Here is a 27,328-nt window from a genome sequence, read left to right as displayed (position 1 = left end):
TACTTTAAATTAGTCACACGTTTATCGCCCAATATGGCATCCACTATTGAATAATCTGCAGGCACTATCATCAGTGTAATTATATTATTTAATAGTTAATCAGCCAATGTGTTTATTGCTTATAGGCTCGGATATCTGAATGAGTCAGTGTGCTGCCAGTGGGAAATGGAAACAACCAAACGGTGAAAATCCATACTATTGTGGCAATAAAGAGTGGGAATGTTCCTAAACCCATTACTCCTCCCATTACACACAGATGGACACATTCAGTGTGACAGAAATGATTTATATGGGGAGTGAGAGAGGAATCTGATCCTGTCCATTCAGTTCACAATGATCACTAACACCATCAAACGTAAAATATATACCTGAGCCAAGTGTCTGAGCGGAATCTTTGCGAGGTGTAATATTCTCAATGTCTTCATAAATTGCTTGGTACAAACCAGCAGGTGAACCGCTACCGCCTGTGACAGCAGCTGTTGAAGCGAGGACGGAGAGATTAACATGTTGTTGCTTTATCAGCGAGGCTACGTTTATTTGAGCTGGTGTATTAAGGAACACTTCCTGTACCTGCCCAGATGCAGTGTCATAGATTTTAGAATTTACAGTGCAGAAGGAGCCATTCTGCCCATTGAGTCTGCACCAGCCCTTGGAAAGGGCACCCGACTTAAACCTACTCCTCCACTCTATCCCAGTAACCCCACCTAACCATTTGGACACTCAGGGGCAATTTAGCATAGCCAATCCACCTAACCTGCACATCTTTGGACTGTGGGAGGAAACGGAGCAGACACAGTGAGAAAGTGCAAACCCCACACAGACAGTCACCCAAGGCTGGAATTGAATCCGGAACCCTAGAGCTGTGAGGCAGCAGTGCTAGCCACTGAGCAGCCTTGTCAATGTCAGCCTGTGGATCATTGAAGTGAGAGATGTTTTAAGCACCTCTGCTGTCTGTCTGAAATAAGGATTTTATTCCAGCTGGTATCTTATAACTCTCTCCGTTACAATTATGATGGATATTATTTTGGGGCCTGATGTATGATGGGTAATTTTACCTAAGGAAAGGCATGCAAATTATGAAGTAATGCAATAGTAATATTATTAAGTCACGCAATAGCATGTTTCAAACAGTTATTCCAGGACTGAATACAAGATGCCTGATAGCAGCACGTGGATATCGCTTCCACGGTAAACTGAGAAAAACAAACGCAAAATAACTGAGACAGAAAACCTCAGCCAAAGTTGGGCTGGGAGAGTCTCACTATCTACCAACTGACAGCATGGTAGCACAAGTGGATGGCACTGTGGCTTCACAGCGCTAGGGTCCCAGGTTCGATTCCCCACTAAGTTACTGTCTGTGTTGTGTCTGCACGTTACATAGAACATAGAACAGTACAGCACAGAACAGGCCCTTCGGCCCTCAATGTTGTGCCGAGCCATGATCACCCTACTCAAACCCACGTATCCACCCTATACCCGTAACCCAACAACCCCCCCCCTTAACCTTACTTTTATTAGGACACTACGGGCAATTTAGCATGGCCAATCCACCTAACCCGCACATCTTTGGACTGTGGGAGGAAACCAGAGCACCCGGAGGAAACCCACGCACACAGGGGGAGGACGTGCAGACACGTTCTCCCCGTGTCTGCGTGGGTTTCCTCCAGGTGCTCCGGTTTCCTCCCACAGTCCAAAGGCATGCAGGTTAGGTGGATTGGCCATGATAAATTGCCCTCAGCGACCAAAAAGGTTTGGAGGGGTTATTGGATTACGGGGACAGGGTGGAAGTGAGGGCTTAAGTGAGTCGCTGCAGACCTGATGGGCCGAATGGCCTCCTTCTGCACTGTATGTTCTATGTTCTATAACATAGGCAGGAACTCGCGTCACAAAGCCTGTCCAACTTGTATGACTTTTCCAAGAGACAGCCCTCAAATTTAACTATATCTTTTAATATTTTAAAATATTGAATTATTCACAGATTGGCTTTAATTATACACTCACCAACCCGTGCCGGCTTAACACTGACTGAAACCATTAAACCGGCGCTCTGTTAATACAAAGTCAGTTTGCTTGAATGTCGAGCAACTTTCTTATATGTGCATGTATCTATGTATGTATGTGACTGTGTATGTGTATGTGTGTATGAGTTTGTGTGCGTAAGTATTTGTGGCTGTGCCTGCGAGATATATGCCTGATTGTTTGGCGGTGTATGTGTGTTTTAGTACAGATGTTTATGTGAGTGTACACATGTGCTATTGTGAATGAGTTTGTGTGTGCACATTTGTGTGTCTTTGTATCTGTGTGTGTTTATAGGAATGTGTGTTTGTGTGGATTTCTGTTTGCGTGTGTAAGCACATGTTTGTGTATGTTCTGTGCGTGATGTGCTTGCACGTGATGTGCTTGCACTATGTGTATGTTCATGTGAATAGTTGTGTGTGTCAGTGTGTTTATGTCTGAGAGACTGTGGTGTGCCAATGTATGTGCATTTGTGTATGAATGTCAGCACGTATGAATGTGCTGTTTATGTGTTTGTATTTGTCTGCATGTGTGTTTGAGTACGTATGTCTGCACAAGTGGATGTGTACATGTGTGTGGTTATGTCGGTGTGTGCTGTGCCTCCATGTCTGTGCATTTGGGTTTGCGTGTGTCTGTGTTTGTGTGTATGTGAGTTTGTGTGTGCACGTGTGGAATTGTATTTGTTTGCGTATGTGTGCTTGCCTATGTGTGTGCGTCTGTTGGTGTGTGAATTTGTGACTCTGTGGTTTGTGTAATTTGTATACGTTTATGAACGTGTGCATAAATGTGTTAATATGTGAACGTTTGTGTGTGCCTTGTGCACATGTGCCTGACTGTGTGCGCGTGTCTGTATTTGTGTGTGGGTGTGTCTGCATGCACGAATGTCGCCTCATCACCATCTGAAACTCGATCCGAGAGCCTTTTCCGAAGAAAATTTGACTCAGTTTCTCTCTCCAATGATGCTGTGAGACCCGTTGAGTCTTTCCAGCTGTAACTGTTTCTCTGTCAGGGGCTCAATGTTAGTTCAGCGGTAAGATTTGAAACTCACCTTTTCTTTTTAACTTGATCCGCATTACCGCCATTAGTGCGATTAACTCGCAGATTAACAGCAATCCGGCCGTTATGCAGAAGGCAACAGGAATAGGAATGGTTTCAATTTCCGGTTCTGAATGATGGAAAGACAGAAAAATGGAACATAGTTAGAGGCAGGAAGTATTTTTATTTTCAATGTTTCGATCAATCCGAATCGAGTCACTCAGAAATTCACAAATCCGGGGTAATATCAATAATGTCAGTATCACCAGCAAGAAGACTGAGACTAACAGGGATATATATTTTTTATATTTTTATTCTCCTTTTTCACATTTTCTCCTGAATTTACACCCACCAACAATAAACAATAATCAGCAACAAATATGTCAATCTCCATAACAATAACAACGATCCCATCCTCCCACCAACCCCCAAACATCAGACCACATGTTTACATAAACAAATGACAAAAAGGAATCAGGGATTACCCATAGTCACCCTTAATATACACAGCCCCCCTCCCCCCTACCCTCCCCCCCCCCCCCATCCCACCCCCCAATGACTAACAGGGATATTAATCAAGATATTCATTTGGAATTGCTGCTCCGCAGATGCGGAGAAACATCGGTGGCAAATCAAGCCTTCTGGAATATCATAGAATTTACAGTGCAGAAGGAGGCCATTCGGCCCATCGAGTCTGCACCGGCTCTTGGAAAGATCACCCTACCCAAGGCCACAGCCTAGCCCTACCCCTCTAAACCCACCCCACCCCCCCAACACTAAGGGCAATTTTGGACACTTAGGGCAATTTAGCATGGCCAATTCACCTAACCTGCACATCTTTGGACTGTGGGAGGAAACCGGAGCACCCGGAGGAAACCCACGCACACACGAGGAGAGCATGCAGACTCCGCACAGTGAACCAAGCCGGGAATCGAACCTTGGACCCTGGAGCTGTGATGCAACTGTGCTAACCACTATGGTGATTCACCTGAGGAAGGAGCTGCGCTCGAAAAGCTCGTGTTTGAAATACACCTGTTGGACTTTAACCTGGTGTTGTAAGACTTCTTACTGTGCTCACATCAGTCCAACGCTGGCATCTCCACATCATGTTAATGCTTGTGGTTATCTAAATCGCTGGGAAGTTTCCCCTGTTAAAACGGTGACCAACTATTGTACTCTTTACTGCCATCTTTTTCAAGTTAACTGTACACAATCCTTATCAGACGGCATTGAACACATTTGACTGAAGCGTGAGTTGATTTGTGATATTTCATATATCTAAATGATTAAACCAATACACTTCGTGAAAATTGGGAGATGAGGTGCAGAGTGTTTTCTTCATGCAGATCGTTCCGTCTCCACCTCCCCCCAAATGGCTGGAATGAATTCGTGCTGAGGGTAATGTTAGACCTGGGGTCGAGGGAGGGATTGAATTTAACATTTTCGCATTGAAGTAATTGATTTAGGTTGAGGAAAGTACATACGGGAGAGCAGGTAAAACAGGCAAACAGGAAGTGGCTGCTGGAATATATTGTACAAACATTCATCCACTTCACATTTTGGGATTTGTCTTTGACGGAATCACCGAGTCAGCTTCACTGATCAGGATCATTCCGACCCTCCTGCGCGACCCTTACCGGAACAAATCACAGCCGCATCTTCCTTGTGATCACAGTCAGGTCGAGCTGATGATGAGGAAGGACAATCAGAGAGAAAGGATTCGTTCCCGGTGCACTTCACCTCATCCAGCCAGATAACCCCTTCACCCTGGCCAAAAGCGGCCCCTCCGGAGGCGGATAGCGCGGAGCCGCACCCCCGCTGTCTGCAGACAACATTGGCATCGGCCAGATCCCAGGAATCATCACACACCGTCCCCCAGCGGTTATTGGATAATATCTCCACTCTCCCAGAACAGCTGGTGTCACCGCCAACCAGGCGCAAACTTGGTCCCGAGTCTGTCAAAGAGGATCAATTATTGTTATTGATGTAGTTTAAGGCAGGAACAAATGTATTTGATTGGATGTTTAAGATGAGGAAGCACCTGATTGAGGAACGCAGTCCATTGAACTGTGAGGCTGCTCCTTTGGCACCCTGACTTCTGTTATGAAGAGGAACATGTTTATTTAATCAGACCCTCATTTTCCAAATTACACCCCCCCCCCCCCCAAGTGATTCCCTGAGTTACCTGAACAAACAACACCTGCATCTTCGTAGTGATGACAGCTGTATTCACCCCACGGGTCTGACTGACACTGCCAAAGTGTCTGCTCATTTAAATTACACTCAATCGCATCGAGCCATATCTGTCCGGAGCCCGGTCCGAAACGCTCAGTGCGATCGAGGGGGCCGCACTTTAACTGTTTACAGATCACTTCTGCCTCATGTTTATCCAGCGTGGCCGAGCACACTGTTCCCCAGGTCCCATTGTAGAAGACTTCCACTCTCCCCTCACAGCGATGCCTTCCATTCACCAGCCGCATCTCTTTGTGTTCTGTCAATGGAATAAGAAATATCCAGATGTTTCCATTGATAAATCGCTGTCTGACCACATTGCGGGGGAATGGGGCAGAGGGGCTATGGGGAAGGGGGTGCGGGTGGGGAATAAATATTGCACCGGTTGTGTCAACTGATCAATGACATTTTTCAGAAAAGTCACAGAGCGACAACAACTAAATTGTGATATCGAATAAAGAACAGGATTTCAAAAGGAAGTCACAGTTCGCAAGCCTTATTATTTGGAGGAGTTACAAGAAGTGCAGACAGGGATGATGCAATAGATGTACTTTGCTTCGAATTCGAAAGGACCTTTAAGAAGATGTCATCTTGAGTGAGCAGAGTGTGTGGATTCAGGGATGTTGAAAAATGATGAGAAACTTGCTGTAGAACCGTCCGTGCACAAAGTCATTACCCAGAGCAGCAGAAGCTGAGAAGTTAGTTCCACAGGGTTTGCTGCCGGGCCCAATTCTATTTCACAATTACATTAACCATTTCACTTGGGAGCCTTTTGGCTAAGATTAGCGTGAGTTCAGGTGTAATGCCTGGATCTGATATGTCTCTCTTGTGGGGACCAAGAATTGGATTCAATTTGCATTGGTTTCTGGAGCAGGCAAGGAGCTGAATTCGGGCTTGCCGCTGTCCACACTCAGCTCTTGCTTTGTAACTCTAATAAAGTCAAAACAAATTGCTGCTGTTAGTAAACTGATGAGAGTGCGCACTAAGAAAGAATCCTTGAATATACAAGAAGGGGTTAATCCGCATCTGAATGGGCTCGCGTTTCGCAAATCTATTTTATTACCAGTAAGTTTGAGATGGCAAAGCTTGGTCGGCGGTCTAAAAACCCCACATCATTCTTGGAAAATAAGAGGTTAAATAATATGGAGGAGCCAAGGGATCGAGGGGTATAGGGGCGCGAATTTATTATAAAGTGGACGGTTCCCAAATTAGTGATCATTATTATGAAAATCATGCTTAAATCCAACAAGAAATTCGGGAGAACGTTGAATTTGGAAAAACGCCTTTAATGTGAAACTAAATACGTTTATGAGGGAGAAATGAAAGTACGATAGGGTTGAATGAAGTAATGCAGAGTGACGCCCAAGTGCAGCAGAAGGACCGAACAGCGCACTGTATCAATATAAATTGTTGCACATTCTATATAATGCAATGTAATATCTTCCATGTGACACCTCGTGACGTCCGAGGAAAATGAACCCATTGAAATGATCTTTACCTGAACACATGATGTTTACATTCTTCCGAGCACAGTCGTGGTTATTCCAAGATGCTGAAGGACAATCCCAGAGAAAGGATTCATTACCGAAACAGTTTAGTTCTTGCAACCAAACTGGGCCTGAGGCTGGTCCACAAGAAGCAGGAAATGTTCGGTCCAATGCATGTCCACAATCCAGCTGTCTGCAAACCACAGCAGCGTCCAACAGCTCCCAGGAATCAGCACAAACACTACCCCAGATCCCATTGTGATAAACCTCCACTCGGCCAGCGCATCTGCTCCCACCGTCGGACAGCCTTATCTGCTCATGTCCTGTTAGGGAACAATGGAGGAGGATTATACTTTCAATACGGATTCCCTTTATCACTCAATCTAGTACATCACATACTGGAAAAAATAACTTATGTTATGCGATGTGACGCTGAAATGGACAAATGCACAGTATTTCTGACCACATTTTTTTTGCTGAAATTTACACCACGGGAATATTTCAGGCATTCCCACTACATTTGGCTGTGGCAATTTATTGTCTCCAGTATTTATATAGCGCCGCTAAATTAATGAACCATCTCAATGTGCCTTGCAGCAGTGATGTCTAACCACAGAAGGATATATTAACTCAGGTAATCAAAAGCCTGGTCAGACTGGAAGGTTTTTTGTGACGTGTCAAATGAAGAAAGAGACGTTCAGAGGCCCGTGGTTCAGGAGGAAATTCGTGATCTTGTCGCCTTGGCAGCTGGAGGCACCAGTTCAAGATGCCCGAATTGGCAGAGCACGGAGAACATTGGGAATTGTCGAGCCGGAGGAAATTGCCGAGATTGAGCGGAGGACAGAAAAGGATTTGAAAACAAAGGGAAGAATTTTATGAATGAGATATTACTGAAATCTAATGTAGGTCACTGAGCTCACCGGAAATGGGTGAGTTGCTCTTAGTAGCAGGTAAGCCATGGGCAGCAGGGTATTTTAATGAGCTCAATGGTTAAAAAGGCAAAATTAGACAAACCAGTTCGGAATTGGAATCATCAATACTACACGGAACGGAGCGAATGATCAGCAGTTCAGCAGCAGATTAGATAAATGTGAGGTCAGGCGATGGTATGGATGTAGAAACAGACAGTTTTAGGGACGGTATGGATATGTGGAAGGAAATTCCCCTCGGGGTGAAATATCACATCAATGTTACAAGATGTCTGCTTCAAGCTTGGCGAGGGAGAGGAATGGAGTCAGAGACGAGGACGTGATGGGGAGAAGGGCCCCACAACATTAGGCTGTAGGAATATTTAGACAGTATTGGATGTAGGATTGAAATTCTGACAGTTTATAGAGATTGGAGAGGACAAGAGAGGTAGAGTTGAGGGAGAGTTCGTTGCAGTGAGCGCACAGGTAGAAAGTGGGGCTGTTCTTTCGGATGATGTCACTGGAAGGCAGCATATAAATAGGAGGAGGTGAGGCATGGATCCCTGAGCCACACTTGAATAAAGAGTGGGCCAGCAGAAAGTGAAACCATTTAATCTCGGAAGCCATAATTCTGTTGCTATGATTGGATAGCTGAGCTGAGCTCAGTTCCAACCAGTCAGACTGCGATGGACAGCAGCCGGGCAGCATTCAATGGTCATCTTTGGCAAATACTGCAGAAATGTCTAGGAGGAGGAGGAGAAGGGATAGTTTAGCTTTGTCACAGTCACCTGAATTTTTCATTTGCCACTTTGATCAGAGCGGATTTGTTACTGTGGTCGGGCTGGAAATGTGATTCAATCGATTCTAACATGCATCTCCCACAAAGGTGAGCATTATTTGGGAAGCGACGACACCTTTCAAGGATTTTGGAGAGGAGATGGAACTTGATCCCAAAGAGAAAATGCTGGAAAATCTCAGCAGGTCTGGCAGCATCTGTAGGGAGAGAAAATAGTTAACGTTTCATGACTGAGTCATCGGACTCGAAACGTTAGCTCTTTTCTCTCCCTACAGATGCTGCCAGACTTGCTGAGATTTTCCAGCATTTTCTCTTTGGTTTCAAATTCCAGCATCCGCAGTAATTTGCTTTTATCCAGATGGAACTTGATGATAGGTCAGCAACTTGTTAGGATGGAGGACATCAGTTTGTATTTGTGGAGAGGGGGGTAATCAGCAGATCTGAAGGAGAGGAGGCAGAGACTGGAAAGGCCATCGTTGATATTATCAGCTAACCTAGAAGGCAGGAAGCGAAGTCGGATGCCGATAGTTCAGTGAAAATAGGGTCCAGAGAAAACAAGATTGATTCCATCGACTACAGAGAGGCCCGCGAGTGCTGGAAGTAAGATTGGACAGAAACGAGAAAAGCAAATTCCGGGGTATGACACTGGGATAAAGTAGCTGATGACAAGTGAGTTGTGGTTAAGAAGGGAAGAAGCAGACGAGACTGAACATTGTATAATATAGAGTCCACAAACTCCTTTTACTTATTGTTGGGGGTGAGGATGGAGAAGCAGGAGAGAGCGGTGCCCTGGAATGTTTTGTGGTGGAGAGGATACGCTGTGTGCGTTCTGTGCCTCCCTGGATGGGATCTGAACAGGAACCATTCAGGCCACACTGTGCAAACAAGCTGGTGGGATGAGGAAATTACTGATGTTTAATTAGTCACCAAACTGCCAGTCACGTGAGCAATTGGTTTTGATTCAAAAATAAATAAATAAACTATTTTGTGGCTATTGGTCCAGACAAAAGAAGGCAGTGAACCAGGATATCTCAGCAAGATGTTGGATGAAGCAGGTGTCGATGTACAATTGATCTCATAATGGGAGATTCACAGGTTAAATAGAAAACCAGTCTATAATCTGCTGTGAACAAGAAAGTTTGAGCGCCCTGTGTCCAGTTATCTTTTAGATTCTGCCCCTGTGAAGCTCCTTGTGATTTGTGTCTTCATTAACTGTGCGATAGAAAGTTGCTGTTGCCCCATTCTACCGGTGACCTCTTTCTCTGCACTCACTCCGGAGTTAAATAACCAGTCTGAGCGAGCACAGTAAGAAGTCTTACAACACTGGGTTCAAGTCCACAGGTTTATTTGGAATCACTAGCTTTCGGAGCACAGCTCCTTCACCAGGTGAGTTCAGTCTGAGTGGCACCAAGGAACCAGTGACCAAGATTCTACCATTTCCCAGCAGATTAGCAATTTCTGTTATGTTTCTGTAAAAGTGAAATGTTTAATCACCTGAACACAAAACTCCCACGGCGGTGCTGTCAGTGAGAGTTGAGTTGAATGTGAATGAGTTGCAGTTGGAGAGATGCGATTCATTTCCTTTACACTGGACTTCATTCACCCACACTGGCCCTTCACCCTCTCCGTACTTTGAGGAGTTAGAAGCTGCTATGGCGGAGCCGCAGTCCAGCTGTCTGCAGACCACGTCAGCATCATTCAGGTCCCACAGGCTGTCCTGCACTCTGCCCCAGCTGTCATGCACTCTGCCCCAGCTGTCCTTCTTAATCTCCACTCGCCCATCACACGGACTTTCCCCATTCGTCAATCTTAGCGGCCAACTTCCATCTGCAAAAAGGAACAAATTGAAAACCAGTGTGAATTTGAAGGAAAACAGGAAACTGCAATTCAATAACTCCCCGACAATGATGATTAATTTCAATGATGAAAGATTCTGTGATAGTTGGCGAAAAGTCTCTGTGAGATTTTCTCCAGCATTTATTTTTCCTCAGCAATTACATTTTAGAAAGATGTTTGCGGACCTTTGTTATAAATATTAGGCAGAGTAAAATCTGCGGTGGCGGAGGATTAAAGAAACGCGGATCGACAACTGACCCATATCCGCAATTTACGCAAATCCTCGCTTCAAATTGGTTTAAAAAACAATCAGACTCAATTATGAAGTCTGATAACTCAGACGAAGAGGAATTATATTGCAAAATGAAATTGGATGTTCTATATTTCTCTAGGATCTTGCAATATAAAACTGATGAAGTGATGTGTCAGTTGCAGCCGGTTTTGTGTATTCTCTTTGGACAGCGCTGTTATAAATTTGTACAGAGAATCTCAAAGAGGAAATAAAGACCTTGAAGAAACGGTATTCCAGATTGACCGGAGTGAGCACGGTAGCACAGTGGTTGGCACTGTTGTTTTACGCCAGGGACCCGGTTCGATATCTGGCTTAGGTGAGGAGTCTGCTCGTTCTCCCCGAGTTGGTGTGGGTTTCTTCCGGGTGCTCTGGTTTCCTCCCACAAGTTCGGAAAGACGTGCTGTTCGGTGAATTGGACTTTTTGAATTTTCCCTCGGTGTATCCAAACAGGTGCCGGAGTGTGGCGACTTGGGGGTTTTCACAGTAACTTCATTGCAGTGTTAATGTAAGTCTACTTGAAACACTAATAACTATATTTCTTGATATTGAAGGGGCAGCAGCTGCCGGCAAATGAGCATAGGTTTCTCAATGTCATTATGGTGCCCTTGGAGGGGCAGGAGGTAGAAATAGTGGTGGCAATGGATGCGGAGAAAGTGTTTGATCGGGTGGAGTGAGCATATCTGTAGGAGGTGCTGGGTCCATGTGTTTGGCCAGGGTTTCATGGATTGGGTTTGGCTGCTGTATGGGTGCGGATGGCTGGTGCCTGGATGAATGGAATGACTTCAGGATACTTTGGGCTGCACTGTGGGACAAAGCAGGGGTGCCCGTTCTCCTTGTTGCGGTTTGCTCTGGCAAGAGATGTATTGGCAATGGCACTTAGGGCACCAAGGGGTTGGAGAGGGATTAAGCGGTGTGGGGCAGAGCACAGAGTCTTACATGTGGACAATCTTTTGTCATACACTTATGGCCTGATGTTCAACTTCAATAGGATATGAAGAACCTGAGGGAATTTGGCTATTTTTCTGAGTATAAATCGAACATGGAGGAAAAGCAAGATGTTATCGATTAATGCTAGAGGGCAGGAGTGGAGCTTGGGGTTGTTGCCTTTCCAAGTCTGGAGGTGGTGATATTTGGAGTTTCGGAAGATCCGGGAGTTGGGGGTGGAGAAAGAGGCTGATGTGTTGGCCTTTGCCTCCCTGATAGCCCGGAGACGGGACTTGTGCTGACAGGTCTCAGATCTGCCAAAGGCAGAGAGGGGTGGATGAGTGACCTGTTTAATCAGCATAACCAACCATTAACGAGTTTGTATCCGGTAAATGAATCTACTGTCCACGGTCTGTGTGCATGAGTGACACAATACACGAATAAGACAGTGCAGGACTATTGAGTTGAGGAAAGGTTGGAGAGGTTAGCTTTGTATCCACTAGAGTTTCCAAGAATCAAAAGCAAATTGGTCAAAACCTTTAATATGCTGAATGATATTGATAGGGTGGATGTGGAGGGAATGTTTCCTCTTCTGGGAGAATCTGGAACGAGCAGTCACAGTTTAAAAATAATGGTTCGCTCATTTGAGACAAAGATTAGGAGATACTGTTTCTGAGGGTCGTGAGTCTCTGGACCTCTCTTCCCTCCCAAAGCCACTGGGAGCAATGTCTTTGTCTATTTGAAAGGCTGAGTTGGTTAGATTCCTGATTAACAAGAGGGTGAAATGTTATCGGGGGTCCGCAGTAACATGGGTTTGAGCTGACAGTCAGATCAGCCAGGATCTTATTGAATGGCAGAGCAGGCTCGATGGGCCGAGTGGCCTCCACTGCTTATAACTCTTATGCTTATATGTATGTTGCATAAATATTCAAGAGAAACTCTTGTTTGGTGTAAGTGGTGAACAATAGCAACATTGTGATATTCTACAGGAAACCCTCATCAGAATTCTCGAATTCATAAATCGTTATGGATAATCTGTGCCATTTGACTAGATTTTTAAGAATAATAGGAAGCAGTAGGTTTCTTTCCAGTAAGTTATTACTCACTGGAGCAGATCACATTGACATCACTGCTGTGGGTACACTCGTGTTGAGTTACTGCAGAAAGTGGACAATCCATCAGACTTTTCTCGTTGCCTTTACATTCAAATCGATTCCTCCGTATCGGCCCAGTGCCCTCTCCAAACTGAACCCTTCGGGTCACGGGCACTGCAACCCCACAGCCAAGCTGAGCACAGACCACGTTGGCGTTATTCAAATCCCAGTGATGGTCACACACTGTTTCCCAGTTTTCAGCATACAGGATTTCCAATCTGCCTGAGCACCGGGACTTCCCACCTTCCAGCCGAGCATTTCTGCGGCCTGAAGATAATAAATCATGAAATGCAAACATCTGATTATTCAAACTTTTCCACGATTAGTTCTGAGTTTTATTCAAATCTGAGTCCAATAACAATTTCCTCTCCTCCACCCCACCATCAATTCTCGGTTATTAAGTGACTGAATGTTTCTTGATAATGTCATCTTCTTTGAAGCACATTTTCTAATGTCCGACAGATGTGATGTAACAAACACGAACGCTAACACTCGGTAAAGTAGCTATTGAGAGAGATGGATCAATCGAAGTCAAATAACCTCCGTCCCAGCTGCCTCCACTTTGTGTCCCCTCCCCAGCCACTCTCATTCATGTTTTCCACCTGAAACCAGAGGTCAAGATGGGTCCTGGGATGTCGCCCTCACTTTCACCCAATACTGCAGGAGAACGGCGCCCTCACTTTCACCCACTGCAGGAAAACAAGAAGAATTTCCAGACTATCCCGACTTCCTCCATTTATACTCTCCATGAACCTGGCACACATTTGATGATTAGCTCTTCCATCCTCTAACCCAGAGTGACTCGAAAAACCTTTTTATTTTTGCGGCTGATATTTCAATGATTCTTTTTCTTCAGAAAAATTAGACCAGAGCGCATTCAATTTGAAGGTAGTAAGAAGAAATGTAAAGAAAACCATTAAAATCAAATTAAAAAGTACTTAAAGATGGAGGTTCAGGTTGTGTTGTTCCTGTATGATGTGGGAGCTGGTGGATCCCATTGTGGTTCCCAGTGAGCACGTCTGTAGTAAGTTTTGGTTGCTTGAGGAACTCTGGCTCAGAGTTGATGAGCTGGATATTGAGCTTCGGATGCTGAGACACATCAGTGAGGGGGAGAGATGCCTGGACACGATGTTCCAGGAGGCAGTCACACCCCTGAGATTAAATACATTGAATTTGGCCATCAGTCAGACAGGAGGGTGTGGCTGCGAGTGGGGCAGGTAGGGTTGCAGAAGCCTCAGTCCCTGAACTTGTCCAACAGGTTTGAGAGTCCCACACCCTGTGTGGACAGGAATGGGGACTGCAGGGGGGGATGAGCAAACTGACCACAGCACCGTGGTACAGAGAGATGTTTAAGTTGGGGGAGAAAAAAGAAATTGAGTCGTAATTGGGGATAGTATAGTGAGGGGCATTGCCACAGTTCTCTGTGACCAGGATTAAGAACCCCGAAGGTTGTATAACCTGCCTGGTGCTTGGGTTTGGGATAGCTCATCCGGGCTGCAGAGGAACTTGTAATGGAAGGGTAAAGATCCAGTTGTCGTGGTCCACATAGGTACAAACAACATTGGTAGAACCGGCATAGAGGTTCTGCTAAGGGAGTATGAACAGCGAGGAGCGGAATTAAAAAGCAGACCCAAGAAAGTAATAATCTCTGGATTACTGCATGAGCCACGAGTTAATTGGCACAGGGTCATTAAGATTAAGGAGGTAAATGCATGGCTCATAGATTGGTGTGGGAGGAATGAATTTGAATTCATGGGATATTGGAACCAGTACTGTGGAAGAGGGGATCTGTTCCGATGCAACGGTCTTCATCTGAATCATGCTAGGACCAAAGTCTGGTGAATCGAATAACTAGGGCTGTAGAATGGGCTTTAAACTGGGGGGGGGGGGGGGGGGGGGGTTCATTTGTATGGAGAATTAGAAAATCAATGATAAAGGATAGGGTAGAAGTGCAGGTTAATGATAAGGACTTTTAACTAGTTAAAGGAGCCGAGGACTCAGGAGAGATTAGTAAAGTTTCCAGACCACCGAATAGAACAGAGCGTATAGAAGGTAGCAGGAATCAAACCTCGGGCAGTGCAAAAAAGGTGACAAGTATTTAATTTAATTTTTAAGTATGAGAAGAGAGGTGGTCAAGGCAGGAATTAGGGTGTTGTACCTAAATGTGTGCAGTCTACAGAACAAGGTAAATTAGCTTGTTGCACACATTGAAAATGATGAGAATGATGTTGTGGGCATTGCAGAGATACGGCTGAGGAGATCAGGGCTGGGATCTGAATATCCAAGGATATGCGTCCTATCGACAGGACAGGCAGATGGAGAGAGGGGGTGGGTTGCATGGTTAGCAAGGAATGAAGTTAAATCAATAGCAAGAAGCGATTATAGGATCAGAAGGCATAGAATCTCTGTGGGTAGAGTTGAAGAATCGAAAGGTAAAAAGACCCTGATGGGAGTGCTGTACAGGCCCCCTAGCAGTAGTCAGGATATGGAGCAGAAAATAAATTGGGAGGTAGAAAAGTCATATAAGAAAGGCAATATTACAATAATCATGGGGGACTTCAGTGTGCAGGTGGACTGGGAAAACCAGGTTGGTAATGGAACCCAAGAAAATGAATTTGTGGAATGTCGAAGAGGTGATCTTTGGAGCAGCTTGGGACAGAGCCTACAGAGGAACAGGCAATTCTGGATTTGGTGATGTGCAATGAGACAGACTTGATTAGGGGGCTTATGTTAAAGGAACCCTAAGGGAGCAGTGACCACAATATGATAGAATTTACCCTGCAGAAGCTGGAATCAGATGTAATGGTATCACAATTAAATAAGGGTAACTACAAAGACACGAGGGAGGAGCTGCCCAGAGTTGATTGGCAAAGGAGCCAAGCAGGGAAGACAGTGGAACAGCAATGGCAGGGGTATTTTGGGGGTTGTTTGGGAGGCACAACAAAAATTCATCCCAAGGAGGAAGAAACATGCTGAGGGAAGGTCGAGGCATCCATGGCTGACGAGGGGAGTCAAGGAAGCATAAAAGCAAAAGAAAATGCATCCAAATGGCGAGGATAAGTAGGAAACCACGGGATTGGGAAGCCTTTAAAAGTGAGCAGAGGACAACTAAAAAAGCAATAAGGGGGAGAAGATGAAATCTGAGTGCAAGCTAGCTAGTAATATAAAATGAAATAGGAAGAGTTTTTTCAGTATATAAAAGGTAAGAGAGAGGCAAAAATAGACATTGGGCCACTGCAAAATGAGGCTGGAGAAGTAATAATAGGAAACAAATAAACGGCAGAGGAACGGAAGAGTTACTTTGCATCAGTCTTCACGGTGGAAGACACCAGTGGGATGCCAGAGTTCCAAGAGATTTAGGGGGCAGAGGTAAGTGTAATGGCTGTCACTAAGGAGAAGGTTCTGGGGAAACTGAAAGGTCTGAAGGTGGATAAATCACGTGGACTGGATGGACTAAACCCCAGAGTCCCAAAAGAGATAGCTGAGGAAATTGTGGAGGCATTGATGGTGATCCTTCAGGAATCACTGGAGAGAAGGAGGGTCCCAGAGAACTGGAAAGTAGCTAATGTAACACTGCTGTTTAAGAATGCAGGATGGCAGAGGGTGGTAAATCTGTGGAACTCTTTGCCACAGAATGCTGTGGAGGCAAAATCACAGATAGGTTCTTGATTAATAAGGGGATCAGGGATTCTGGGGAGAAGGCAGGAGAATGGGGTAATAAAATCAGCCACAATTGAATGGTGGAGCAGACTCGATGGGCTGAGTGGCCTAATTCTGCTCCTATGTCTTATGGTCAGAATATTCCATCAGCAATGTTGTTTCTGCTCCTTTTCTCTCTTTGTTTAAGCTTTGTTTTATTGACATGGATTAATTAAAGGCTGCCTCTGAGATTCATAATTTCTCTATTTTTACCATTTTCAGCAGCTGACTCCTCAATTTCCTAATTTGCAATTCCAAGTTCCAACCTGCACAAAATTTGCTTCCAGGAAACGGCCGACAACTTGGTCTCCATCCCACTTCCAGGCTATTACTGCCCAGAGCGATACACATTGCACAAGGTGGAATGATACACAGTACACAAGGTGGAATGATACACAGTACACAAGGCAGAGCAATATACAGTACACAAGGCGGAATGATACACAGTACACACCGTGGCACGGTACACAGCACACAAGGCAGAACGATACACAGTGCACAAGGCGGAATGATACACAGTACACAGGGTGGAACAATACACAGCACACAAGGCAGAACGATACACAGCACACAAGGCAGAAAAATATACAGTACACAAGGTGGAACGATATACAGTACACACCGCGGAACGGTACACAGCACACAAGGCAGAACGATACACAGCACACAAGGCGGAATGATACACAGCACACAAGGCAGAATGATACACAGTACAGAAGGCAGAACAATATACAGTACACAAGGTGGAATGGTACACAGTACACACCGCGGAACGGTACACAGCACACAAGGTGGAACGATACACAACACACAAGGCAGAACGATACACAGCACAAAAGGCAGAACAATACACAGCACACAAGGCAGAACGAAACACAATACACAAGGCAGAACGATACACAGTACAGAAGGCAGAACAAAACACGGTACACAAGGCAGAACGATACACAGTACACGCGCTGGAACTGTACTGATCTCTGCTCATTTTAATAATGTGTCACATTAGGGATGGCACGGTGGCGCAGTGATCAGCACTGCTGCCTCACAGCATAAGGAACTGGGTTCGATCTCAGTTCCGTGTCACTGTCCTTGTGGAGTTTGCACATTCTCCCTGTGTTTGTGTGGGTCTCACCCCCACAACCGAAAAAGATATGCAGGCTAGGAGGATTGGCCACGCTTTGGAGGTCAACAACCAAATAGAAGAAAGGAAACAAACTTAGAGATAAAGTTAAAAGGACCGCTCCTGTTACGGGCACTATCCAAATGTAATAAAGATAAAGGAAACTTAAAAACATCAAATAAGAGTGAAATTAAAGGGGTCAATAAAGCAACCAAACCCCTTTGGTGCCTACTGGTCACTGAGGGCCATTATGGTACTCATGGACAACATAAGCTTCCTTTCTCGGGACACCCGACCGTAAATATAGCCACAGAAGAGGGGCAGACAGTCTGGTTCGACGACCGCCTCGGTCACCCGCTGGCTGGACCTATAAATGGTGCACTTCGCACAGCCCAGGAGCAGGTTCACAAGGAGTTTCTCCACTTTCCCTGCCACTCTCCACATCGGGTGCCCATGATCAGGAGCGTGGGGCTGAAGTGCAAACAAAACCTCAACAAAGGGTTTGTCAGGCAGCACGGTGGCCTAGTGGTTAGCACAACCGCCTCACGGCGCTGAGGTCCCAGGTTCGATCCCGGCTCTGGGTCACTGTCCATGTGGAGTTTGCACATTCCCCCCCGTGTCTGCGTGGGTTTCGCCCCCACAACCCAAAAATGTGCAGAGTAGGTGGATTGGCCACGCTAAATTGCCCCTTAATTGGAAAAAATAATTGGGTAATTTAAATTTAAAAAAAAACCCAAAAAAACAAAGGGTTTGTCAGAAAACTAAAAAGGGAGTGCAGTCTAAAACATGTAACATAGGACTCCACAAGGCTGCAAAAATGGCAGGCTTCTTGGGAATCCATGTCCCAGTGCAATCGGTGATTGTAAGGCACTGCTGCATTCAACACCCTCCACCCCAGTTCCCAACATTGAGCGGAGGACTCCTCCATAGAGGAGCCTCCAGTGGGGACCTCTGTCACCGGACGGCAACAAGGCACGCCATGGCTGTCCTCATGACAGGCGAGGGTAAGGTGGTGAAGGGTGTGCAGCAGCAGCCCATAAAGGTAATCCTTCTGCGCAGTCTGATAAGGCACTGAGTGCATTTTCGTGAGACTGCTAGGATTGTGGAGCATCAAACACCAAGACATGATTTGGGACTGGGGCCAATGTTGAATTCTATCCGAGGAGGGTTCCGCCCAGACAGCGGACCACCGTACACCTGAGAATCCTCCAGTCCATGAGTGCCATTGGTTCAAACCATAACTGTTGAGGTCTCAGATGGCATCGGCCGTGAGCTGGACGTCCATCACCGCACATTGTGCTAACTCGAAGAAATGCATCACCAGGGCACGCCATCGTGGAGGGGCTCAACATAAAGGTATCGCTGAAGGGTCTGAAGGCAGAAGGTCACCACCTGGGTGCGAAGGCACACCAGCACCTGGTCGCCCTCCATAAGCGGGACACACAGAACTTCAGCAGCGACCCAGTGCAGTCCTTTGTCCCAGAAGAAATCTACAAGCATTCTCTGGAGCTTTGTGACAAAGTCAGGAGGAGGGGTCAAAGTGACCAGCCGGTACCACAACATGGAGGCTATCAGCTGGTTCATGACGAGAATACGACCCCTGTAGACAGAACATGGAGCAACCCTATCCAGTGTCTCAAGCGAGCGGTGACTTTGGCCTCCAGCTTCTGCCAGTTAGCCGGCGAGGATTCCTCTACCGGGCAAAGATGGACTCCCAAGTAGAGGAGGCTGGTCCTGCTCCAGGTGGAAGGCCTGAGCATCTGTGGGAGGGGAGTCCACCCATCTCGGATTGACCAGGAGTCCGGAACACTTGGCCCAGTTGATCTTGGCAGAGGACGCAGTAGACAACACAACCTGGCACTCATGCATCCTCTGCAGATCAGGTGAACATGAGGAGCATATCATCAATGCAAGCCGAGAGGACAACCCCAATGCCCAGCCTTCACAGAACCATTCCCGATGATCTCCTCCGCAAGAGGCGCAGGAAAGGCTCCACGCATATAGAATAGGGTTGGCCCAACAAGGGACATCCCTGATGCAATCCTCTCCCAAAGTGAAGGGGCACTGTCAGGAACCCGTTAGTCTTAACGGGACAGTTTGCAGCAGTGTACAGAAGTCAGATCCAGCTGACAAAATGTGTCCCGAACGCGAATGCTTGCAGAGTCCCGAATTAATGTTCATGGTCAACTCTGTCAAAAGCCTTCACCTGATCAAGGGACAGGGAGGTGCTCGACATCAGCCCTCTGGGATTGATGGATCAGGTCCTGAACCAGGTAGATGTTGTTGTGGGTTGTGCTGCCCATGAGCATGTAGGACTGGTCAGAGTGAAATGTGATCCAGCACGGTGCCAACACACCACCTTGATGAAGATCTTGTAATCTGTGTTGAGGAGGAAACTCCCCTCCCCAATTTTTGACAGCAGGGTAATGGTGGTCCTACGTCATGACAGGGGCATCTCCCCGGTTGCAATAGTGTCCCCCAGGATACCTGCATAGTTACTTCCCAGGACATCCCAGAAGGCCCTGAAGAACTCCATGGTGAGCTTGTCCAGCCCTGGGGTTTTGCCCCTGGAGCGGCTGTCGAGGGTGCCTGTCAGCTCCCCCAAGCTTATTGGGGTATCAAGCCTCCCGGCGTCCTCCGGGCCGACCTGAGGCAGGTCCTCCCACAAAACTCTGCAAGCATCCTCGCTAGACAGATTTGGGGAGAAAAGGGCACTGTAGAAACTTTGGATTTGATCCACGACCTTCTCCAGAATCGAGACAAGGAACCCTTCATGAACCAGCATAAGGAGCTGCTGACGGACCCCGCACCTTTATTCCAGCGAGAAGAAGAAGCGGGGGGTGGGGGGGCGAAATCCATGTCTGTGAGAATCTGGATCCGTGACCTCACATTAGTATGCAGGAACCCACAAGTTGCAGGTCCTGAAGTGCACCCTTTTCTCTGTACACCAGCTGTCAGACAAGGTCCTGATCGGGCCGACCAAGACATGACTTCAGGTCGAGCACCTCTTCTCCAATCCCTCGAACCTGGATTTCTGCTTCTTTGTCGACCCGTTCGGATAGTTCTGACAGAAGGTATGCACGTGAGTCTTGCTCACATCGCACCATAGACTCAAGAAGGGCAAGTCTCCCCTTTTACTTCTCCAGCTGGTCCAGAAGTGACAAACTGAGCCGAGGAACAGCTTGTGTCCAGCAGCAGGTTGCTGAATTGCCAGTACGCGGACAGCGACTGAGCGAGAGACAGGGTATGCTCAGCCGACACCAAATGGTGGTCGAGCATGATACCTGCTGCACAGAGGCTGTTGGGACGTGGGGCAGGCATGCCTTGGAAATGTAGAGGAGCTAGATTCTGGACGCTCCGACCCTCAGGCTCACAAAGGCGAAGAGGCTGGAGTCAGGATGGAGAGTCCATCAGTCATTCACCAAATCATAGAACCCAACCAGATTCCATAACGTCACCACTGCACTAGAGCCACACTGGGTACCGAGGCAGTACTTTGTCTCGAGGGATAAACTAAAATCCTCCCACCAGGACAATGCACTCGCCCGCGGTGATGGGGCCAAGATGAGTGTACACTTGCACGAATCAAGCCATCTGCTGCTGGCCAACCTGGGGAGTGTAGGCATTCACAGAGTGAAGTACCTTGCACGTCTAGTGGACTGTGAGGTGCAGCAACCGACCTGGCACTGGCTCCTTGACCCCTAAGATCACCGGCTGAAAACGTGGGGCCAACAAGGTCGCCATCCCGCCTAAACATGAGGTCAGGTCACTCATGTAGACCACCCCCCCCCCCCACCCCTCTTTCTTGCAGGAAGTATGCCGCATATTTCCCGTCCCGGAGGGCCGAGAAGTTCTGGAACCTGTGGAGCACCTCCCTGCTGCCGTTGATGTTGAGGCTGGTTACCTCCATGTCAGCAGTAAAGTACCACCTTCACCATCACCTCCTTAGTGCTCGGAAGGAGAAGAGGAGCGCGTGCCCCTCTGATCCCTCGAGTCCGACGAGGACAGATTTCAGCCAGCGCTGCTCAGTCTCGTCTGTGTCTCCCACCTCTTTAACATAGGCGCAGGAGACTAAATAAGCAGCGCCATGTCCGACTACTGGTCGAGTGCCAGCTGCATTTGGTTTTGGCGACCGCAGTTGGCATGTAGAAATTCCCGGAATTCCCCTTGGGAAATGAGGGGCGACTCAGTGTCGGGAATGAGGGAGTCCACTGCCTCGTCACAGATGGACTCTAAATCATTCCCTATGCCCCCCCCCCCCCCCCCCCCAGGACAGTTGCCTTCTGGGACCGAGTCTCCCGCCATATTGTGTGTGGCAGGCGGCACAGACCCACCAACTAGCCCAGGATATGCTTCAATCCCACCCGTCGGATCGTCGACAGAAAGGTTCCTTGCGGGATCCTCATGGAACTGGACGAGAGGGAGGCAGTGATTCAGAGCCCTGCTCATCTTGCAACGCTGGGCCACCGGACAGATCCAGGAATATTTCGGAAAAAGCTGTGGAATGGAGATGGAAACACCCAGGGTCAGAGATTGGGGAGGAGAGTGGGGACCCTTCACGCCACCAGCGCCCAATGATCCTGAGGTCAGGGAGCTGGCACAGCCCTCCGGCATCGTATAATCGAACACCTCCGGGGTGCAACATTGCAGTGGGTATCACGAGTCCTCTGGGGTCCCGTTCACACCTGGGCCTGAGGCGTCCTGTTCGGGGAGGGGGGTGGGGGGCTGCGATAGCTCAGTGGTTAAGATGTGCCTCCAAGGGGTGGCGCCACTGAGGGAGGGTCGGCTGCGCTGAGGGAACCTCCGTCCTCATATCGTCCCCCCTTCCCTCGACACTCTGCCCTTGGGGTCGTCACTTTGTTTATGTACACGTCAGCTCGGTTCGCGGCATCACCACCACCCGCCTTGTTGACCCAGGCTGTAGTAACGCTGGGCCCAGAACCTGACGCTCAGGGGTCAATGAGCCCCGGTGAGGTGGAGCAGCAGTAGCCCCGGGACACGAGGATTTCTAGGCCGACGGGGACACGAGGATGTCTGGGGCCGATCCCCACCTCGACATATTACGGGCCTTGCAGCCTTGTTGAAGCACTCCATCTTCCACTCCGACAGCTGATTGGTTGGTAGGCGCCGGCATGTTGTCCCCTCGTGGGATTGGTGTAATAATGTCAGTGGAGGGGGAGGGGCGTCGGCAGTGCCAGCCACAGCCAGCTTGGTGTTCATGGTGACCTTGGCAATCCTTTCGTACAAGTCCCACCTTCTTGCAGGCATGTCACTGCACTCCATTCGCAGACTATCTCCTCCTGGGCCAGGCGCACGAGAGCCTGGTGCCTGAAGGAGTAGATGTGCTGAGGGGTGCATCCTTTAGGCCAAGAGGGTACAACGTAGTTGGAGGTGCAGAGGAGGAGCTCCATAGGTGGGACACTCGAGTGTTTGATTTGATTTATTATTGTCACATGTATTAGTATACAGTGAAAAGTATTGATCCTTGCAAGCTATACAGACAATGCATACCTCACATAGGGAAGGGTGGAGAGACTGCAGAATGTAATGTGACTTTCACTTTAGTAATGGAGAAGGATAGGTGCGAGCAACAGGGCAAGGTTTATAATTGGGGGAAGGGTAAATACAATGCTGTCAGACAAGAATTGAAGTGCAGAAGTTGGGAACATAGGCTGTCAGGGAAGGACACAAGTGAAATGTGGAACTTGTTCAAGGAACAGGTACTGCGTGTCTTTGATATTTATGTCCCTGTCAGGCGGGAAAGAGATGGTCGAGTGAGGGAACCATGGTTGACAAGAGAGGTTGAATGTCTTGTTAAGAGGAAGAAGGAGACTTATGTAAGGCTGAAGAAACAAGGTTCAGACAGGGCGCTGGAGGGATACAAGATAGCCAGGAGGGAACTGAAGAAAGGGATTAGGAGAGCTAAGAGAGGGCATGAAAAATCTTTGGCGGGTCGGATCAAGGAAAACCCCAAGGCCTTTTACACATATGTGAGAAATATGAGAATGACTAGAGCGAGGGTAGGTCCGATTAAGGACAGTAGCGGGAGATTGTGTATTGAGTCTGAAGAGATAGGAGAGGTCATGAACAAGTATTTTTCTTCAGTATTTACAAACGAGAGGGGCCATATTGTTGGAGAGGACAGCGTGAAGCAGACTGATAAGCTTGAGGAGATACTTGTCAGGAAGGAAGATGTGTTGCGCGTTTTGAAAAACTTGAGGATAGACAAGTCCCCCGGACCTGACGGGATATATCCAAGGATTCTATGGGAAGCAAGAAATGAAATTGCAGAGCCGTTGGCAATGATCTTTTCGTCCTCGCTGTCAACAGGGGTTGTACCAGAGGATTGGAGAGTGGCGAATGTCGTGCCCCTGTTCAAAAAAGGGAATAGGGATAACCCTGGGAATTACAGGCCAGTTAGTCTTACTTCGGTGGTAGGCAAAGTAATGGAAAGGGTACTGAGGGATAGGATTTCTGAGCATCTGGAAAGGCATTGCTTGATTAGGGATAGTCAGCACGGATTTGTGAGGGGTAGGTCTTGCCTTACAAGTCTTATTGAATTCTTTGAGGAGGTGACCAAGCATGTGGATGAAGGTAAAGCAGTGGATGTAGTGTACATGGATTTTAGTAAGGCATTTGATAAGGTTCCCCATGGTAGGCTTATGCAGAAAGTAAGGAGGCATGGGATAGTGGGAAATTTGGCCAGTTGGATAACAAACTGGCTAACCGATAGAAGACAGAGAGTGGTGGTGGATGGCAAATATTCAGCCTGGAGCCCAGTTATCAGTGGCGTACCGCAGGGATCAGTTCTGGGTCCTCTGCTGTTTGTGATTTTCATTAACGACTTGGATGAGGGAGTTGAAGGGTGGGTCAGTAAATTTGCAGATGATACGAAGATTGGTGGAGTTGTGGATAGTGAGGAGGGCTGTTGTCGGCTTCAAAGAGACATAGATAGAATGCAGAGCTGGGCTGAGAAGTGGCAGATGGAGTTTAACCCTGACAAGTGTGAGGTTGTCCATTTTGGAAGGACAAATCTGAATGCGGAATAAAGGGTTAATGGTAGGGTTCTTGGCAATCTGGAGGAGCAGAGAGATCTTGGGGTCTATGTTCATAGTTCTTTGAAAGTTGCCACTCAAGTGGATAGAGCTGTGAAGAAGGCCTATGGCGTGCTTGCGTTCATTAGCAGAGGGATTGAATTTAAGAGCCGTGAGGTGATGATGCAGCTGTACAAAACATTGGTCAGGCCACATTTGGAGTACTGTGTGCAGTTCTGGTCACCTCATTTTAGGAAGGATGTGGAAGCTTTGGAAAAGGTGCAAAGGAGATTTACCAGGATGTTGCCTGGAATGGAGAGTAGGTCATACGAGGAAAGGTTGAGGGTGCTAGGCCTTTTCTCATTAGAACGGAGAAGGATGAGGGGCGACTTGATAGAGGTTTATAAGATGATCAGGGGAATAGATAGAGTAGACAGTCAGAGACTTTTTCCCCGGGTGGAACACACCATTACAAGGGGACATAAATTTAAGATAAATGGTGGAAGATATAGAGGGGATGTCAGAGGTAGGTTCTTTACCCAGAGAGTAGTGGGGGCATGGAATGCACTGCCTGTGGTAGTAGTTGAGTCGGAAAAGTTAGGGACCTTCAAGCGGCTATTGGATAGGTACTTGGATTAGGGTAGAATAATGGAGTGTAGGTTAACTTCTTAAGGGCAGCATGGTAGCATTGTGGAAAGCACAATTGCTTCACAGCTCCAGGGTCCCAAGTTCGATTTCGACTTGGGTCACTGTCTGTGTGGAGTCTGCACATCCTCCCCGTGACTGCGTGGGTTTCCTCCGGGTACTCCGGTTTCCTCCCACAGTCCAAAGATGTGCAGGTTGGGTGGATTGGCCATGAAAAATTGTCCAAAATTCTATGATTAACCTAGGACAAAAGTTCGGTGCAACATCGTGGGCCGAAGGGCCTGTTCTGTGCTGTATTTCTCTATCTATCTACAGTTATAGCAAGGTGTAGAGAAAAGATCAACTTAGTATGAGGTAGGCCCATTCAAAAGTCTGATGGCAGCAGGGAAGAAGCTGTCCTTGAGTTGCTTGGTACGTCACCTCAAACGTTTGTATCTTTTTCCTGACGGAAGAAGGTGGAAGAGAGTATGTCCAGGATGCGTGGGGTCCTTAATTATGCTGGCTCCCTTTCCGAGGCAGCAGGAATTATAGACAGAATCAATGGATGGGAGGCTGGTTTGTGTGATGGAATGGGCTACATTCACGACTTTTTGTAGTTTCCTGTGGTCTTGGGTAGAGCAGGAACCATACCCAGCTGTGATATAACCAGAAAGAATACTTTCAATGGTGCATCTGTAAAAGTTGGTGAGAGTCGGAACTGACATGCCAATTTCTTTTGTCTTCTGAGAAAGTAGAGTCGTTCGTCGGCTTTCTTAACTATAGCGTTGGCATGGGGGGACCAGGACAGGTTGTTGGTAATCTTGACACCTAAAAACCTGAAGAACTCGACCCTTTCCACTTTGATCCCATTGATGGAGACAGGGGCATGTACTCTTCTGTGCTTCCTGAAGTCGGTGACAATCTCCTTTGTTTTGTTGACATTGAGGGAGAGATTATTCACCCGATTCTCTATCTCAATTCTGTACTGTGTCTTATCATTGTTTGAAATCGGACCCACTACGGTGGTGTCATCAGCAAACTTGAAAATCGAGTCGGAGGGGGATTTAGCCACACAGTCACAGGTGTATAAGGAGTGTAATAGGGGGCTAAGGACACAGCCTTGTGGGGCACCCGTGTTGAGGATAATCATGGAGGAGGTGTTGTTGACTATCCTTACTGATTGTGGTCCATTGGTTAGGAAGGTCAGGATCCAGTCACAGAGGGATGAGCTGAGGCCCAGGTCGTGGAGTGTGGAGATGGATTTCGTAGGAATAATAGTGTTGAAGGCTGAGCTGTAGTCAGTAAATAGGAGTATGACATAGGTATGACCCTCTCGGCGGGGACCTCAAGAGGGTCCATCACCACATAGGTCCCACCCACCTTGAGCCCTTTTACAAGTGCGAATGCCATCTCGGCCCTCAGGAAAAACACGACATTCCTGTACATATGAGAGGTGGCTACAATGGGCGAGGGTCCAACGACCCCAGCCATTGCGCGAACGCACTCCTCTGTGGTAACATGGGGTGAGAGTAGCACTTAACCTCCGGTTCCTGGTTTAGCAAATGGAAGGGTGCCGGGGCTCCAGGAGTAGTGGAAGCCAAAGATGCGACCACCCCCACTTAGGTGGCTCTGGACTGCCCCACCACCAGTGTGGGTCGACTGGCCATCAGGGCAAATGACACGCCCACTCCCAATGTGGGCTTTGTCGCGTCAGTGTAGGATGGAAAATGAACAGGGGTGTTTAGGGGAAGAGCAAAGTGGAACAATGCACTCTTCCCCAAGAAGGTATGCAAAGGAACGAGGGAAGGAAGTGACGAGAAATAAAGGGACACAGCCTGGGGGGAAGAATAGCGGCGACAGATTGGTGCCTGAGGTGGGAAACCCCTGAGATTCTTATCAAGCTGGATGGTGGGAGTATAGGAAAGTACACACAGATCTTTCGACTGCAAGGGGGCCCCGCAAAACCACAGTCCATGCTCCCAACCTCGGATGACCGCACTGGTGTATGCGGTCTTCAGCCCGGGCGAGGCTCAGCAATCACAATGTCCACTGCATCCCCCTGCCCTGGAACATGCACACCTAATGGAAGATGGAAGCTTCATCCTTGCTGGCAGATGATGATCATTTTGAGAACCAGTCAGGGCCCTCAGTCTGGGAGGGGGCCAAGCAAA

General features: G+C 47.5%; 1 protein-coding gene across 1 annotated transcript in view; it reads right to left on the bottom strand.

Moving 5' to 3' along the window:
* LOC119952925 (deleted in malignant brain tumors 1 protein-like) overlaps nt 1-27,328 on the bottom strand; it is a 139,928-nt gene that overhangs the window by 10,759 nt on the left and 101,841 nt on the right. The window contains exons 17-24 of the mRNA XM_038776556.1: nt 12,633-12,947; nt 9,969-10,301; nt 6,782-7,093; nt 5,237-5,542; nt 5,093-5,149; nt 4,689-5,006; nt 3,065-3,181; nt 369-476 (exon numbers count right to left, since the gene is read on the bottom strand). Of these exons, the coding sequence (XP_038632484.1) occupies nt 369-476; nt 3,065-3,181; nt 4,689-5,006; nt 5,093-5,149; nt 5,237-5,542; nt 6,782-7,093; nt 9,969-10,301; nt 12,633-12,947 (1,866 nt within the window). The remainder of the gene's footprint in view (nt 1-368; nt 477-3,064; nt 3,182-4,688; nt 5,007-5,092; nt 5,150-5,236; nt 5,543-6,781; nt 7,094-9,968; nt 10,302-12,632; nt 12,948-27,328) is intronic.

This window comes from Scyliorhinus canicula, chromosome 18 (assembly GCF_902713615.1).
Source record: "Scyliorhinus canicula chromosome 18, sScyCan1.1, whole genome shotgun sequence".
Lineage (NCBI taxonomy): Eukaryota > Metazoa > Chordata > Chondrichthyes > Carcharhiniformes > Scyliorhinidae > Scyliorhinus > Scyliorhinus canicula.
This window is presented reverse-complemented; position numbering and strand designations above follow the sequence as displayed.